Below are 17,890 nucleotides of genomic sequence, written 5' to 3' on the forward strand. Positions count from 1 at the left end.
TTACATTATATGGCAGGGCTCGTTTCTGTCTTTTAAACAGAACCCGTTTTCCCATTTCTTTTTGGTAGGAAATGACGTTTTTATGTATTTTGATCCAGCATGTGTACTTTTAACTCCACACCAAGGCGCATCTAGAGTTGGGAGAAGGGGAAAGAAGGTATTAAGGGATTTACTTTTCTAAATATTTTTCATGAATATTACACTAGTACATAACCTGAAATTATAAGGCACTAACTTCCAAAACGGCAAAATTAATGCACCAGAAAACAGTTCCAAGAAAAGCGCAATATAAAGTTCCAAGCTGCACCTTGGAAAAAAGACTGATTTTTATTTTATTTCCTTACTAATGTGGCTAGTATATGACATGCTTTGGGGGAAGAAAAACAGCAAGAAGTATCACTGAAATGCGTCAACATTTTAAGACTGCTCTATGTTGCTTCTACTGTGTGTGGAAGCATGGCTGTGAACCCTGCATGTCCCCCAGTATCAGGAATGCCAGGCAAACACTGCCACTGAGCGAGTGCCCTGTTACTTCTTTTCAAATGACTTGCACATTATACAGGCATTGTACTTCCAGTAACATTGTTTTCACGACTGTCTAAAGAAATAAACTTATTTCCCTAGAGTGGCTCAGTCTACAGACTTTAATAAACCAGCAACCCTTGAGTTACAGGGTTAGGTCAGAGTCCAGATTTTGAACTTGTTTTAAGAGATAACATTCAGTTTGTTTGTAAGGGCTATGGAAGTAAGCCACTATAAAAGAGGTAAGAGTATCTCAAACCCTAATATAAACTACTTCGAGGAGCCATTTCATAAATATTCATAAATACAGACTCTAGTTATCACAGATTCTGTCATCTTTTTTGAGGTTTAGCCAAATGGAAAATAGAAATTTATACAACTACCTTTCCATTAGTAATCACCTCCAAAAATCTAAAAACCAACCAAACAACCATATATTGGAATTAAAACTAGAAGTCCAGTGTCCTCTACCTTTTTGGGGGAGGGACATTAGGGCTTAATATAAAACTTGAATTTCTGGAAACATCAACTTACCTGTTTCAATCATTAGTTTTTCACTAGGTATTGACTTCAGAACTTCCAAGTTAGCTTCTGTTTTCAGTGAGCTTGAAAACAATATTTAAAAATTATATTTAGTGAATAATTCAACTTCAAATCTGCCTGTACTTTTGCCCCTTTTGTAACATTTAAACAATATGATTTTTACTTGTATCTGTATAGGTATGCATGCATGCTGTGTGAATGTCATGTGTATGGATAGCCTCAGAGGCCAGCAGATTCCTTGCAAGTCACTCAACGTGGGTGCTAGAAACCGAACTCAAGTCCTTTGGAAAGCAGCAGGCGCGCTAACTACTGAGCCAGCTGTCCGGCCCCCAGACCCTTCAATGCAGGGTGTGATGCAGTACTGGAGCTAGAATGGGGCACAGTGAGTGTTCACATTAAACGAGTCACACCTTTTCTCATACTTACAGTTGAATGGTTTTTTTTGGGGGGGGGGGGTTCTAGATAAAGTTTCTCTATGTAACAGTGCTGGTTGTCCTGGAACTAAGAGATCCACCTGCCTCTGCCCCCCATGTGCTGGGATTAAAGACGTGTGCCACCACTGCCAGGCTCCAGTTGAACTTTTAATAAACTTTATATATTAACCTAAGTAAAATTTAAATTAAAGTATTTGTATAACTTAGAATAATCCTGAGGCTGTTAACTTGTACCATTTAAACTTGTTTCAGCCACTGGAGCAGACTTCCTGCTTCCACATCCTCCCTGTCCTATGAGACTTCCGTATTTGCACCCTCACTGAATGTGGCCAAACTCCAATCTTGAACGTGGCCTTGGCCTCCAGACTTGCTCTGGGATAATGCTAGCGTGGCCATAGCAATGCACCTTCTGTGGTTAGAACAGGATGGTGCAGTGTCTCAGCAGCATTACTGATTGTGACCCTTTCAACCAGGTACCCAGAAAGAAAACCTGGCAGCCACACCCAGCTTACCCAAGACCTGGGTGGGAATGCAGATGCCTTTAACTTGCCAGTGAGTCAGTACTCCGGTGTCTACAAGTCCTATGCGCTTTGTGCATTCATTCCTACTTGATCCTGGCAACCAATGATCGTTTTACTGTTCCTTGATAATCACCTCACCCAACAACACTTTCTGGTTAAACTAATAGACACCTGTTACCCAACTCATCGTCATAAAGCAAAACACAAAAGGAGAAACAATAACTTCTAAGTGTTAACTGACTTGAATGTTACAGACTAGAGAAAGAGACTAGCAAACAGTTTCACCTGAGCAATGCCCCAGAACACGGTACCTAGAATGCTGAGCTAGGACAGGGAATGGGAACTGAAATTGTTTCAAGTCTGGGCAGAGAAATGATGAGGTACATGGATTACCTGTGACTCGGGGATGGGTGAAGAAAACACAAGTTAGAATGGCTTGGGGACAGCCAGCACGGCAGAGCAGGAACATAGGACTGAAGATGCAGACTGAACTGGGAGTCCCCTCTTTAAGCTCACTCTCCACCAGAGCATTGCCGTTACATTTATAAATCCCTATCCCACTTTTCTTTTTTCTTTTTTTTTTTGTTGTTGTTTTTGTTTTTTGTTTTTCAAGATAGGGTTTCTCTGTAGCTTTTGGAGCCTGTCCTGGAACTAGCTCTTGAAAACCAGGCTGGCCTCAAAGTCACAGAGATCCATCTGCCTCTGCCTCCCGAGTGCTGGTAAGATTAAAGGCGTGCCCCACCAACTCCTGGCACCTATCCTACTTTTCTATAAAGATCACAGGCCATCCTTCTGCAGAAAATCAATCCAAAAAGGTCTCCACTAAAGGAAGGACACGTGGGAATCCGCTGTGGGAAAGTCCAGCTGTCACCTGAGCCTGCCAGTTGACTGACTCACCTAGAGCTTCCAAAAAGTTGTTTGTGACAAGATGTCATGTAGCCCAGGCTGGCTTTAGGGGCAGGTATGTGCCACCATGCCCAGCATTTTTTTTCTTCCCTAAACATCAAAGGACTATCTGGCGTTTGAAGAGAGTATCTACCATAAAAGAGACCAAGCACATTAGGGAGACAGGACTAAGATAAAAGCAGCAGAACAGAAAGAAAGCGACTCCAGCTAGAACATCTTCAGACAGAAGGCACTCCGTCTGTCAAGACTGTGGTATATGAGAACTTTAGAGCTAGGAATGAAAGATGAAATATATTCCATTTTTAAAAGTTGAAAATAAAGCAAATTTTAGAAGGTGTTAAAGTAGAAATGGAAATTATAGAAAAGATAATACCAGTTCCCAATTCTGAGATGTCCCCCAAAAAAGAAAGGGTATTCCCAGAAGTGATTTAAAAAGAAGAGAAGGGGGAGGAGGAGGCTCCACCTGCAAGGGGCAGTGTGTGAGCAGCAGGATGAGTGACGAAAACAAGAGTCCCCAAATATCCAGACACCCGTGACACCCACACGGACTAACCCTACTCGAGGAAAGGGCTGGAGCACTGAGGAGCAGCCAGCTGTCACAGGCCAGCACTGGAGCTACTGCTGGAGAGTCACAAGTGGGTCCCCTTCCTTTCATTACTGTCCAAGCACACTTTTAAGAATAAAAGAAAACAAGGTCTCATGAAAATTTTCTCAGGAATCAAGGAATGTGTTCACCAAACCTAACAGATGACACCATGGTAGTTCACGTCTGTATCTCAGGACTCTGAGGCGGAGGCAGGAGTGCTCAGGTCATCCTCAGCACACAGTTCACATGAGTTCGTCTCAAAGCAAAACAAAACCCACACCAGAATACATGAGATCCTGGGAAGTAAAAATACGGGGTTCTATCACAGAAGAGACAGGAGTCCAAATAAATAGACGGGCCTGGAACTAACAAACTAACTAAATAGGATCCCTCATGGAGAAAACCAAATAAGACGTTTGTATGGAGCTATAGAAAGTGCCAAATAGTGAAGTAGTGACTCACTGTGTAGCCCAGGCCTGCCTCATGATCCTCCTGGCTCGGCTTCCTGGGAATTAAGATAACAAGCCTGTGCTATTCATTATGCCTGGCTGGGCTTTTAAGTTTTGAAACCGAGGAAATAAAAATGTGAGGTCAGTTACTCCAAGAAAACACAAAGTGGCACATGGAGAGAAAAGTGGGCATAGTCCACCACACAGGCAGCAGGAACTGTACAAACAATGACATCACATAAACCCAGAATCCTGAAACAACACTGGAAGGAAGATAGGGAACAGCGGAAGTAGGGGTCAGAGCTGGTAACAGGTAATATTACATAGCTGTACAGTGGCAGATAGCTACGTGTTTATAAACTGACTGGGGTGAAGGCATGCTGGGGGAGGAAGCAACAGCTGTTTCTACGTCTTTTAGAATGCTTGACTTCTTAATCACTGTTTGTTTGACTACCAATTTATAAATGTACCATTTCTTAGGAAAGAATTGCCCTGAGCCCTATAGGAATAAGCATTGCCACCATTCGCTTCCCTAAGAATTTACACCTAATGTCACCAGTGAGCACTGTAAGGGCAACCCTGAAAGGGGGCAAGCAGGTCGTACTCTCTTCTGTAACTTCACCAACTCCTAAGACGACAACCTGTAGAAAACGCTTGTGTATCTGACAGAACAAGGCCAGGCCCTTGCTGTGCCGGCTGACTTGGAGGCTGAGTGAAGTTTAGTATGGAGTTACAGAGGAAAGGTCACTGGGCGTGAGCCAGAGGACAGGTTCTCACACCTGTTTCCTAACTCCTGTGGCCTACAGAAATATACAATGACTGTCATAAAATACTCTTCCCCTGGCCAACACGTGAGCCTTACATAAAGTGCTGTGAACGTGTAGCTGTGAAAAGCGTGGGAAAACCTGAGAACAGACTGGATTGCTAAAGAAAGTCAGCTGCTGACCTCAACACAATTGTTTGCAGGATCAGAATGCAGCCTAACAGCATGTATCTTTTGAGCACTGGCCCGTAATAACAATATACTACTTAATTTCTTACGTAAGTGGTTAGTAAACTTCTTGGACAAGGATCAATGCAGAGCATACAAACTTTAATAAATCTGCTAATATAAAAATCATGGAAAACAAAACACAGCCTAAGAACGTACCAACCATTAAATCCTATGTAAAGGTCCAGGTCAATCAAAGCAGCCGCTGCTTCCTTCGTCCCATCAAATGAATGCACCTAGGGATATAAACATAAGTATAGTAATCTAAAAATCCACAGTAGCATTGGTGTACTTTCTAAACAAAACCAGAGATGACTGTAAGGGTTTGACACAGGGTTTGTTAATGTGGTAGCACATGCAATCAATGTTTTTCTTTCAAACCAGACTTGGTAATCACAACCTATCATCATTTCTGGTGACACAAAACACGGAGTTAGCTGCCTAAGATTTCTCTGCAGCTGCCCGAGTGTTGCTACAATCACCCTCTCCAGACTCTCTGCAAAGGACACAAGAAAGGGAGCCACATTCTTACACAGGAGGAGGAAGGGGCTGAAACACCCATTTAAAATATAAAATACTGAAAATCCCATTGCATTTCTCTGCCAGAGGATACTTTTAGAGGAGAAATGATCAATCATTAAGAGGTAAGCTTTAAGAAGCTCTATACAGTGGTGAGAATGTTGCTTTTAAAATGTCACTTGTGGGCCTCAGCAGTTAGAGTGCTTATGCTTTTGCAGAGGATCTGGGTTCAATTCCCAGCACTCACACTGACTAACTCCAGTTCCAGGGGATCTGATGCCCTCTTCTGGTCTCAGTGAGTACCTGTGTGTGTGTGTGTGTGTGTGTGTGTGTGTGTGTGTGTGTGTGTGTGTGTGTGTGTGCATGAAACATAAATAAAAGTAAATTAAAAATGACAATTGTTACATTATCCACATCAGCCACACAGGCAAAAAGGGCTGAGATCTTTTTTTTTTTCTTGCTTTAGGTGTCTGTATCTAATAAAAAGCAATAACTAAAAGTAACACTGCTTTACAAATGAAGTCAGGTCACCACTGTCCAAGGAGAACATGTCTCAGCTATGTTATACAGCTGCCTGTAAGATTTGATTTCCCCTCAGCACTTCCAGTGATAGAAAGATAATTTAAAATGTGATTTCTTATAAGCCAGCTCAGAGCACTTGTTGTTAATGCCTTACTGGGCAGTTTCTTTTATTAAAGTCAGACATTTCAGTTGGCTCTGCTCTTCCTGGTATTAACTTTTTGAAGTTATAGACTCATGTGATTAAAGTTTTACTTAGAAATAAAGGAAATGAGTGAGGGGGAAGTCTAGAATGACAATAAATACCATCAGTAATGCCCAGGTCATTAATTAAAACCTTTCTCAATTCCTAAGTATAGCTCCTAGAGGTAAAATTACAGAGCACAGACTTAGTAAACTACAGAGGAGATGTGCGAAGTACATTAACATGAGAGCCACATGGAAATAACGTGTACCTCTCGCTAGTGGCATGAAACATCAAGCAGGGAAAGCCTTGAAAAACAGATGAGGTCGGAGAGATGGCCCCTTGGGTGAAGGTGCTAACTGACTAGAGTTCAGTTCCTGAGACACACGTGATGGAAGGGGAGAGCCAACTTCTGCAAGCTGTCCTCTGACCTACACACAGCATGGCACAAATCTGTACACGTTCACATACACACTAGATGTAATAAAATTACAAGTGTGTTCCAAGCAAAGCCACATAAATGCTCAGGGTTAGGTCCTATTTCCTTGATCGGCACAATGGAACTGTGATTTAAATACCTAAGTAACAACCTTAACCCCAAGAGATGGTCATTGAATCTCCTGAAATTGCATTTGAAATTTTATGCATTTTTTTTGCATTTTTTTTTTTGAGACAAGGTTTCTCTGTGTAACAGCTCTAACTGTCCTGGAACTAGCTCTGTAGACCAGTCTGGCCTCAAACTCACAGAGATCTACCTGCGTCTGCTCCCCTAGTGCTGGGATTAAAGGCATGTGCCACCACTGCCCAGCTTGTAATTTTTAAAGGCAGATTATTTACTGAAGCCTATGATCCAAAACGACTAGATCACTATCAGAGATGCAACAGCCAAGGGATAGTAGAGAATATTTATGGGAAATGTATCAAGAGTAATGACTAAAATCACCACAAATGAGGAACATTTAAGAACAGAATATACATCATAGTAGACGGGCTCAAATCAGAGTGAAGAGAATGGCTACCAGCCAGCAAACGAGGAAAGCAAACCTGAATGACGCTAGAAGCATTGGTTTGTGTCGCGTCTAAACAGAAGAGCACTGCAGGATGGGTGGTGGGAAAGAGTGCACACTAATAGCTGTGTTCATTCATATTGTTTCCTGCGAGGAGAATTCGGCACTCATTCTTATACTTTGTCAGAAGTATGACTAAAATTGGTAACTGTTTATACACCATCTGGCCTGTAAACCCAGCAGTAAACTTCCATGTCTTTCAGCTAAAAGACTCAATAACTTTACTTTTGATATCTGAGTGAGCCGAAGCCAACCTTAATAACATAGACATATCTGTGTATCCCACACTTAACACAGCCATTGATACTTACCACTCCACCCACACAGCGGTCTCTATTTCTTCTCATTATGTCTGTGAATTAAAAAACAACAGCTTTCAGCTACTTCAGTCTAACTGCCACACGGTTTTTAAACTGTAATGATTTTTCACTTTTAACTCACCCAAAAAGTCGGCATGTGAGTTTCGACAATGAAGAAACATTGGTAACTGTGTCTGTTCTGACAGTTCAAACTGTTTTTCGAAATATCTGCACAATGCAAGAAAATTTCCACACTAAAATTTTATTTATTTATATCAAATAAATTTTAACTAAAGGAATTTTATTATCTAGAAATGGGAATATGAAAGTGAAAATATTGGATCCAGATATTAAAAACCATCAGGTTCTTTTCGGCCACTTAGCTTCTGGAATGGGATGCTTCATTTACTAGGATTAAAATCGATTTCCACTATGTCCATTGGTGTCTCCGTTTAAATTGGTGACCTATTTCTTTATTAACTAATCCTGCTGGGCTAGAATAAGCAAAAGTGATTTTGTTTCGGTTAAAGTGAAGTCATTTTGCAGGCTAGGAAATATAAAAACTTGGAAGAAAAGATTAAGATTACTAGTAGTAAGCTGGGCACAGAGCCAAGAGTCCTTGTCTGGCATGCACAAAGCCTGGGTTCAATCCCCGGCACCACTTGAAAGCAAGTGCGGTAGATCAGGACTGCATTTTCAGCACTTGCGAAGTGGAGACATGATCAGAAGTTTAGCTGATCTTCAACAACCTAATTAGTTTGAGGCCAACCTGGGTCACATGAAAACTGTTTCAAAAGAACCCCCAAGAATTACTACTAGCCACATATTCCATAGCCACTAAAGTAGTACATGTGCCAACATTCAGTGTGCTCTGTCACTGTGTAAATGTGACCATGCAGCTATACACCATAGGCGACTATCTCCCCAAGGTGCTCACCACACACACCCTATGGCTAAGCCATATCACCAAGTCACTGTTTTATAGAACTAAACAGTTTAGAAAGTAGCTTCTTGTCACAAACTAGGCAAATGTATAATTCATTAAAATAACAAAAGCCTATAATGTGCCCAGAGAATTTTACATAATTCAAGAGGAAGAAAGATCCATGAGTTTAAGCTAGATAGGTCTTGTGGGGTCATGTGGTATGTGTGTGGAGGGCTCTGGAGAAATGGCTTAGTGGTTAAGAGCACTGGCTGCTTTTCCAGGGCACAGGTTCACTTTCCAGCACCATGTGTAACTGCACAGGTTCACTTTCTCACAACCATGTGTAACTGCAGTCCCGGGGCTCTGATGCCCTCTTTTGGTCTTTGCTGGTACTGCACACACATATGCAGGCAGAACACTCATATACATAAAAATATATGTTTAAAAAGTCAAGTGCTGGCGGGCAGTGGTGGCACACACCTTTAATCCCAGCACTAGAGAGGCAGAGACAGGCAGATCTCTGAGCTCGTGGCCAGCCTGATCTACAGAACAAGTTCCAGGACAGGCCCAAAGTTACAGAGAAACCCTGTCTCAAAAAAACAAAACAAAAAAAGTCAAGTGGGGGCTGGTGAGATGATTCTGCAGGACGAGGATGGAAGCTGAGGCCTAAGTTCAATCCCCAGCACACACCAAAGTAGGACGAAGAGAACCAAGTCCACACCACAGTTGGCCTCTGACCTGCACTTGCATGACACGGCATGCCTGCTCCCTCACAAAAATAAAATAAGAATCTTGAAAAGTTCCACATGGCTAAACAAAACAAAAACACACTACTAGTACACACTGAGGATAACAGGTATGTAACATCAAATAGCTGCCTTTTAAAGTGGAAAAACAAAACCAACCAGCAAATGACATAAGTTACAGAGCAGGAACTGACAAGAGTCAGAAGCTTCTTCTGTTTATTTGACTTATAACTCCTTCCGGCTCATAAACGACAATCCTGTCACAGCTCTGCCTTACTTGGGTTAAGCACTACTTCTGGATAGCTTGGGTCAACGCTGAGGACAGGGCTTGCCAAGGGCAGCTGCGGGGCAGCAGCTGTTCCTGGTTAAGACTGGGCGGCTCCAAAAGCCCAGCGTGTGACACTGTGGCTGACAGCCTGGATGGCGTCAACCCTCGAGGGTCACCTAAGCATCCTCACAGTAATATTTTCAAATCTTGTCTGATGCCTGTTAAAAAAAAAACCTACATAATATTAACATTGTAAAGCCCCAAGAAAAGTGTCTGGAGCAAGTGGAACAGGGCATCTAAGTTAGAAACACTGCTATGACTCAAAAGATAAACTTTCATAACCAAAGCAGGCCTTTTCCTGTTCCCATTCCTTGTTTCACCTTCTTGTTCTCTAAAAAAGCGCTTCTCGGGGCTGGAGAGGTGGATGGTTCCCTGGTTAAGAGCAATGGCTGTTGTCACAGACAACCATGTTCAGTTCCCAGCGCCCACAGGACGGCTGCTTCACAGCGCCTGTAACTGCAGGTACAGGGGATCTGACACCCTCTCCTGACTTCTATGTGCATATACATGGACACAGTGATGTATTTTTTCTGGCACCCTCTTCTAACTTCCACATGTATATACATGGACACGGTGATGTATTTTTTCTGGCACCCTCTCCTGACTTCCATGTGCATATACATGGACACAGTGATGTGATGTATTTTTTTTTAAAGCATTCCTCAAAAACCCTCAACGAAAGCCACAGCTGGCATTTTCCTTTAGAAGCCGTAATTGTTGAGTAGTCAATCTCAATCTGTCCAGGCAGGCACTATGAACTTTACCCATCATATACTGAAAAAAGAGGGACAGAGGCATCCTCATGCTAACAATGAGAACACTTAAGCGTATAAAGGAATAGACAACCAGGGAGCAGCAAGACTGTGTCCCACCTCAGGCCTGCTCTCCGAAGACAGTATACTTTACCCATTACAGGTGCATCTACTTATATTTCTCACATGCAATAACTATTACACTTTTATAAAGGGGAAAATGTTTTTTATAAAACCAACAAATCATATACTAGATTAATATTTCACATGCCATAAAAAAAAGCCAGGTATGGTGGTACATGCCTTTAATCCTAGGATTCAGGAGGCAGAAGCAGGAGGATTTCAGTAAGTCTACATAGTGAGTTCCAGGTCAACTAGGACTACAGGAAGAAGGAAAAAAAAAAAAAAGAAAGAATAGCTCAAGGGTCTGGGGAGGTGGCTTGGTAAATAAAGTGTCCGTGGGCATTCATGTGATCCTGAATTTGATATCCATGTAAAAGAAGAGTCCCAGGTCCCAGTTATGAACCCTGCCTCAAAACAGCTGGGCAACTCCTTACTGACATCTGACCTCCATGTGCACACATGTGCATGTGTATCTGTGAGGTCAAGATCTAAATTCTTCCAAAAACAGTAAGTTCAACAGTAAAAATCAAATTACAGCCCTTTTATCCATACAGGAAACAGAGAGCACCACCTTCCTCAACTAGACACCAAGGGAACTACACAAGCAGACCTGCTGTATGCTTTCGACACACTGGAAAAAGCATACACAGTCTGCTGTGTATGTTCAATATACTTAGGTACGTATACTGAAATTGATAGACACAGGAAAGATTAGCCTATAAGGGGGTGGGGGGCAAGGTGGGATGGGGTGGGGGGTCCCTGGGTATCTGTCTTCTTGACAACAATCCAAATGAGATCATTACTTCTATAGACATTTTAGAATCTCAAGTTAAAAACTGCCAAGCAATCTTACCAATGTTTTCGCTTTAGTTTGTTCTTAGCTTATTCTTTTTGAAGAGACCAATATCGTGCTGTCATCTTAGCAAAGACATTTCAGATTTCCCTGTTCATCCATCTCCTAGCCGTACACTTTCTGTGTTAGTGGTGGTAGTGGTAGGAATTGAACACAAGTCCTCGAGTGTATACACTTTCCTGACAGCACGTACTAGCCTACAACCATTATTTATAGACTCTCTTGTCTATAAAAGCCGAAGAGCCAAGCTTTACTCTTACCACACTGAAGAGGCACTCAGCAACCATTTACAGAACAGACTGAGCTCCACTCTATTATAGATGCTCGGATGTGTGTTACAGCTCAATCATACCCTGCTATACATACTACGTTCTAATACTGATGATGGAAGCTATCTTCAGAGAAGTAAGTAGAACCTGTGTACACTATCAATACTTTCATGGAGCCAAATCTGGTCTGCAGTATTTAGGTGGCATTTGAGAACCACTTTTAACTCATTGTAGAAGAAAGACCATATGGGCAAGGTATCCTGCGGGACTCTGGGACTCCGGTCTCTGGCTCAGGAAGCTCATCCTGGCCCAGACAGACACTAGAGCGGAGGAATGGCCTGAGAAGCTTCTGTCCCAGTGTGAATCGGTGAACTTTTCAGATTAGGTGAACTGATTACATAGTGTTCAAGAGACAGATCTCAAAGTGTCTCTAACATTACTGGCAGTATAACGTGAAAAGTCTCTCAGGTCATCACACCAGGTGTCATGGATGCTCCCCGCCATCAAATTACAAAATTTATTAAGAGGTAATTTGATCCAGATTCTTCTTCATATCTAAGAAACTACAGTGGACAAACGGTAGATGGTTTGTGTATAAATATATCTCTTGCCACCACTACCAAACAGTCTATGATACAGAACATTTTGTTCTATCATTCAGATCAGATCCAGTGATTAATCAGCTGGGGATTATTAGTTTCATGCCAAGATGTGTGGTCTTTGTTTCACTTAACTCTTGATATATGCCAGGGGAAGCAACCACACCTTGATATTTAACACCACATGTGCCAAATAAAAATTATTCTTAGGAGTTTACAACCGTTTCTCAAATCAACAAATTTCCTTACTTGAGCTGAGTATCTTTGGGACAAAACTGCAGGCGATCAAAATCTTTAAAAGAAAGAATAACCATTATTCAGAATCTGAACATAACAAGCAGTTATTTTCAAAAGAACGCTAAGTGTGGAGGTTTGCACTTACCGAGTCCACACTCCCCTATTGCGACAACTTTGTCCTTGTTGTTCCTAGCAAGGTCCAGCAATCCCGCTAAGTAACCATCAGGGCTGTTCTTTTCAAATTCATCACATCTTGTGGGATGACACCCAACTGTACTGAAAAACATGTCTAACAGAAAACCACATCTTAGGGTTATTTTCAGAATATCGTTCATATTAATAGCTAACACATTAAAATGAGTGAAAAGGGCAATTTCAACTTATCTTTGATAGCTATAAACAATTCAAACTTCCAGAATTATGTACATTAAACAAATAAGAATTTCTAAATATGTTAAAAAGTGGGATGTGCATATAAAAACTACCTTCAAGTATTAATAAAATAGTCAGTGAATTATTTCCAGAGCTGACCATATATCAAGAATCTGAGAATAAAAAGTGAAATGATTTATTAAAATATCATCTAATTTTATCCTTTTTTTATTTAAATATGGAACGCTTCACAAATTTGCATGTCCTCTTGTACAGGAGCCACGCTAATCTTTGGTTCCAGTTTTAGCAAATGTGCTGCATGTCCTGCCAAAGCAAGCACCCAATTTTCTTTTCTATTTAATGTTTACATGCCATCACAATTCACGTATTTAATAAACAACCACCATATACCCCCCTTAAAAAGGTTAGCAGTAGCGGCGGGAGGTGTTCAAAGTGCCTACTGCTCTGGAAGACGACCAGAGCTTGGTCCCTGTGCCAGATGGCTCACAACTGCTGTCACCCCAGCTCCACAGGCACCTGCAGGACTGACTTAGAGAGTGGGAAAGGGGATTTCTTTTACAATAAAAAACAAAGCTCACTACCTGGAGGCCCAACTTTTAGTAGCTTCAATAGTAAAAAACACAAACCAGAAGTCTGGTGTATCAGGGCTGGGAGACTGGCTCAACGTCAGAGTGCTTGGATATCACATGCACCATGCATAGTGCCCTGGGTTGGGTTTCTAAACCGAGAGACCCAGCTCTGTTTGTTTTAGGAATTCAACAGGAACTTGCAGCCGAACTCAGGGAAGGGTACAGAGCTTTCCTCAGGTTCTCCCACAGGCAACAGGACCAGCAGACGTCTCTTTAATGGGAGGAAGGATAGTAATAAAGATGGGAGAAGAATTTCTAAACTAAACTGTTAGAGAATGCAAAGCATGGAAGAAAATCTTCCCCCATACTTCAAAAGGTCCTCGGAAGACGATTGTTTTCACGTTTTTAAGATTGAGAGTCAATGCAGCCGAAAGAAAAGCATGCATTTTATAAAGATTTCTATAAAAAACAGTTTTGATAAGATTTCATACATAAAGAAACACAGCTGTACTTTAAAAAAAAACTGTGTGGACTGCCTAATCTCTAGATTTCTAGCAAAGTATGCATATAAAACAGTTATATGAATGTCAAATAAGCATGGATGTGTGAGCATGAGGTGAGCACCCGGAGAGCAGTGCGTTTTCATTTATTAGTGTGTGTGCTGAGGATGCCTCGCCTCCTGAGCTGTGCCTTGCGGGCAGCTGCCCCTCACTGGGAACTGAGCTTGAATCCTCTGCAAGAGCAGCAAATGCTCTCAAACGCCAAGTCATCTCTCTAGCCCCAAGAGTAGTATATTATATTATTACTTAAACCCCTGGGGCCTTACACAAAGTCTGACTCACAAAAGAAGTGTTCAGTAACGATAATCCTCTACAATTTTAGTTAAAAGATTTTATATAAAAACAATTCATATCAAACATTAAAACACGCACATAAAATTTTATATCAGAATTACTTGAAGATGAATTATGTATGTGGGTAACTTTACCCTTATTTACTGAAATCCTAATCTTTGTAAAGCACTACAAGGTTTGTTCAGACATCTGATATACCACAGAGTACTCTGAACTCTGTCGTCATAGGCATGCTCCACGAAAATCGTCTATTTTCCTTCATGTCTATAGTCAGCATTCTCTGTATTTGTACCTTCAGCAGTTCTCAGAAAGACTTCTTCACAATTAATTAATTCACATTTTGTTTAGGTAAAAGTAAGAAGAGGGTACCATTTGTGTGTGCCAACTGCAGAGCATCTTTACTGTCCTGTAGACTTCCACCTGTGATCATAAACTGAAATGGCAAGAAGTAAAGAAGCTGACTTCTCCAGGGCCATCAGCAACTGTTCCCCAAACACCCCCACCAGCTCACTGACGGCGCTTCACTTGCCTCCCCCCTTTCTCTATACCTCCCCCTCCTTTACCATTCAGGGGGAAGATCATCTGGTCACACAGTGCTACCTGACTCCTATCCACACACCCTCCCCGCACACAGGATTTCTTTGTTAAACAGTGACGTGTATTCACATGCTTGTCTCTACTAGACCCCCAAGTCTCCTGAGGACGTGATTTATATGTTACAGAAGACAGAATAGCTAGAGACCTGCAAATTCAAAATTGTGTTCACTGAAATCAGTAACTGAACAGTGTTGGTTAATTTAACAAGTCTCCAGCATGGGCTGGGAACTCCCAGGAGGTCAAAACTGCTTCTTTAAGAATATAATACGTTTCTCTTCTTCAGTCTCATTCCATCTCAAACGTACAGGAAGGCCACCCAGATGGCACCTGACAGAGTATCACAGCCATCTAACCCCCAAAACTACATGTAAAGCAGCAGTCTTCTAACTCAGCCATGTCAGAGACACTATGTAACACAATCCCCTGCTGCTGAAGTTTGTTTAGAAAATAGGTATTTGTCATTAAAATATACTGTATGCTATAATTTATCATATTCTAAGATGAGTTGATACTTAAAATGTTTTTGCTTTAATTCCTAATATAACATATAAAATACATACAACCCACCTAAAAGCTTTTTAGAGGCTCCGGCATAATACTAAAGAAAGTAGAAAGGTTCTAAGACCAAAAACTGATACATTAATGTAGTGACAATTCTCTGTAAAATGAATTCATGGCTCTTGAGAAATCAGCATACTTCAGACAGCCATTACAGTCACTTGATAGTTAGGCTGCCCATCTCTGCTAATCTGTCAGACAAAATTAAAGAACCCTGTGTCAAAGGTGACTACCAGGCAGGACTGTATAAGGTACAGTTTCCTAAAATTTGAATTAATGACACTGATTACTTAGTTATTTAAAACATATTGCAAAGTCTCTCTAAGCTAAAGAATTCATTGTAGGTGCACATCAAAGAGAATGCTCACAAAACAAAGGTGGAATTGCATATGAAAAATAGATGGTGTCATACAGCAACTTAAACCTCCAGTATGACCAGCCACTGAGCATCTATACAGGGGATATACAGTCCTAATTAAAATCTCAAATGCCCATAGAACATAGGATTTAAGAAATTTTTAAGATATCAGGAAAACTATTCTTCACTAACCTTACCTAATTCTTTAAAACTAAACCAAGTGCCTGCTGTGGGATAATGCTCTTGTACACTGTAAAGATTGCCATTTATATTGGTTTAAAAAACACTGATTGGCCAAGTATCCAGGCAGGAAATATAGGCAGAGTGACCAGACTAGGAGAATTCTGGGACAAGGAAAGGCAGAGAGGCAGTCACCAGCCAGAAGTAGAGGAAGCAAGATGAGAATGCTTTACTGAGAAAAGGTATCAGGCCATGTGGCTAAACATAGACAGAATTATGGGTGAATTTAAGTCATAAGAGCTAATTAGTAATAAGCCTGAGCAATAGGCCAAACAGTTTATAATTAATATATGTCTCTGTGTGTTTATTTAGGACTGAATGGTTGTGGGACTGTAAACAGAAACTTCTGTCTACAACTGTCCACATACAAAATTTCAATTGTGAAGAATAGTTTCTAACCAAATTTACATACATTACATACACCTTCTCCACACAGCCTACGAAAGGAAAGGCAAGCCTGGGCCGTGGTCTCCTCTCCCAGTATACAGTGCTCCTGATCTGGCAGTGGTGATGTCACCACACACATCATGATGACTTGTTCATATTCAGGATTTTCTTTAACCCGCAGGACACTTATCTTAAATACTTTTAAAACATTCCTTTTTTATGGATGAGAAAACTGAAGTCTAGACTAGTCCAAGTTTCAAAGCTAGGAAGGAGGAAGCTGAGACTGGAAGCCAAGTCTGTGATGCCAAAGCCACACTTCTCATCAGCACTACACAGCTGCTGGGAAGGAACTCAGAAAGTCCCAGTGAGTTTGCCTCTGCTTCGCTGTTTCCACCTCCCATCTACCGTGTGTGTGCTCGACTAGAAATGAGTGCAGTGCTCCTGCTGACAGGGGACACTTCAGCATTTGCGGAAAAACATGAGATACAAATTTATCACGAGGGAGTGAGCATATGATGGAAAGCTCACGTGCCTTTGGTCCTTTCTCGCTACTTCTGGATAATCAATATAATCTGGGGTCGGAGACTGCAGAATTTATCTAGTCGTGTCAGGTTTTAGAACTGAGGGTGCTTAACTTAGAGTCATCGTTACAAAGTGAATTGACACTATGCTATGGAATATGATTCTGTTTCTTGTAGGTGTGGGCTGGTCTGGTGTTTGTACAACTAACTTAAAGAACTACTTGAAGAATTTGATGTAAGCTAGTTAATATTCACTTTTTTTATTAGAGGAGGAGTGGATGGGAATGGGGAAGGTGGGAGGAGGGAGTGGGAGGAGAGGAGGGAGGGAAAACTTTGGTTGGGATATAAAATAAATAAATATATTAATTAATAATAACAATAAACTCTAAAAACTTTAGGAATTTTATATTGTTAAAATTAAAGCATGCTCTCAGCTGTCTAATGGCATGGCCACAGCTAACCACATGTGGCATGTATGCATGTGTTTTGATGACTGTTTCTAACACGTGCCAAGTTAGAGGACAGCATCTACTCAGAGTTGTCTTTGCATCCAGTACTGGTTTCAGGTTTACTTTTCCTATCACAGACACTGTCACACTTCTGATCACAGACCTGAGGACTGTGCATTATAAACAGCTGTGAACAGGGTATTTCTATTTACCTATTTACATGCAGAAATATTCACTAAGTGTGTGCTACTAGCTCTTTCTCTTTTACTTTGCAGCATTTTAACCAAAATTTATTTTAGAGACAAAGAAATTTAATAATAGCCAAATTCAAATGTTACCTTTTTGACACCAGTCTGGATAGCTCTCTCTATTACATCCTGTAAGTCATCTGTGTAAGAAAAATCACATATTAAGAACACCTAGAAAATATAGAGAGATATTATCTATAATTTTTTCTCTCAAGGTAAAAATTATAAAAATAATCATGTACTAAAACACAGCCAAGGGGCTGGAGAGATGGCTCAGTGGTTAAGAGCACTGACTGCTCTTCCAGAGGACCCGGGTTCAATTCCCAGCACCCACATGGCAGCTC

General features: G+C 41.2%; 1 protein-coding gene and 1 non-coding gene across 7 annotated transcripts in view; both read right to left on the reverse strand.

Annotated features, from left to right (window-relative positions):
- Positions 1-17,890, reverse strand: part of Tatdn1 (TatD DNase domain containing 1) — a 33,553-nt gene that overhangs the window by 3,800 nt on the left and 11,863 nt on the right. For 2 of the 6 annotated variants that reach the window (XM_048457271.3, XM_048457274.3), the window contains exons 3-11: positions 17,637-17,686; positions 14,558-14,621; positions 12,518-12,661; positions 12,385-12,427; positions 7,683-7,768; positions 7,553-7,593; positions 5,112-5,188; positions 1,057-1,127; positions 5-131 (exon numbers count right to left, since the gene is read on the reverse strand). In XM_048457271.3, coding sequence (XP_048313228.2) covers positions 5-131; positions 1,057-1,127; positions 5,112-5,188; positions 7,553-7,593; positions 7,683-7,768; positions 12,385-12,427; positions 12,518-12,661; positions 14,558-14,621; positions 17,637-17,686 — 703 coding nt within the window. Of the gene's footprint in view, positions 1-4; positions 132-1,056; positions 1,128-5,111; positions 5,189-7,552; positions 7,594-7,682; positions 7,769-12,384; positions 12,428-12,517; positions 12,662-14,480; positions 14,622-15,352; positions 15,535-17,636; positions 17,687-17,890 lie in introns of those variants that run through there. The other 4 variants (XM_085678952.2, XM_085678953.2, XM_085678954.2 and 1 more) reach the window with 4 other exon arrangements.
- On the reverse strand, positions 12,977-13,084 carry LOC125415282 (U6 spliceosomal RNA). The gene has a single exon (XR_007236598.3). It is a non-coding gene; the product is annotated as a U6 spliceosomal RNA (small nuclear RNA).

The sequence above is a fragment of the Myodes glareolus genome, chromosome 19 (assembly GCF_982192425.1).
Source record: "Myodes glareolus chromosome 19, mMyoGla1.1, whole genome shotgun sequence".
Taxonomy (NCBI): Eukaryota; Metazoa; Chordata; class Mammalia; order Rodentia; family Cricetidae; genus Myodes; species Myodes glareolus.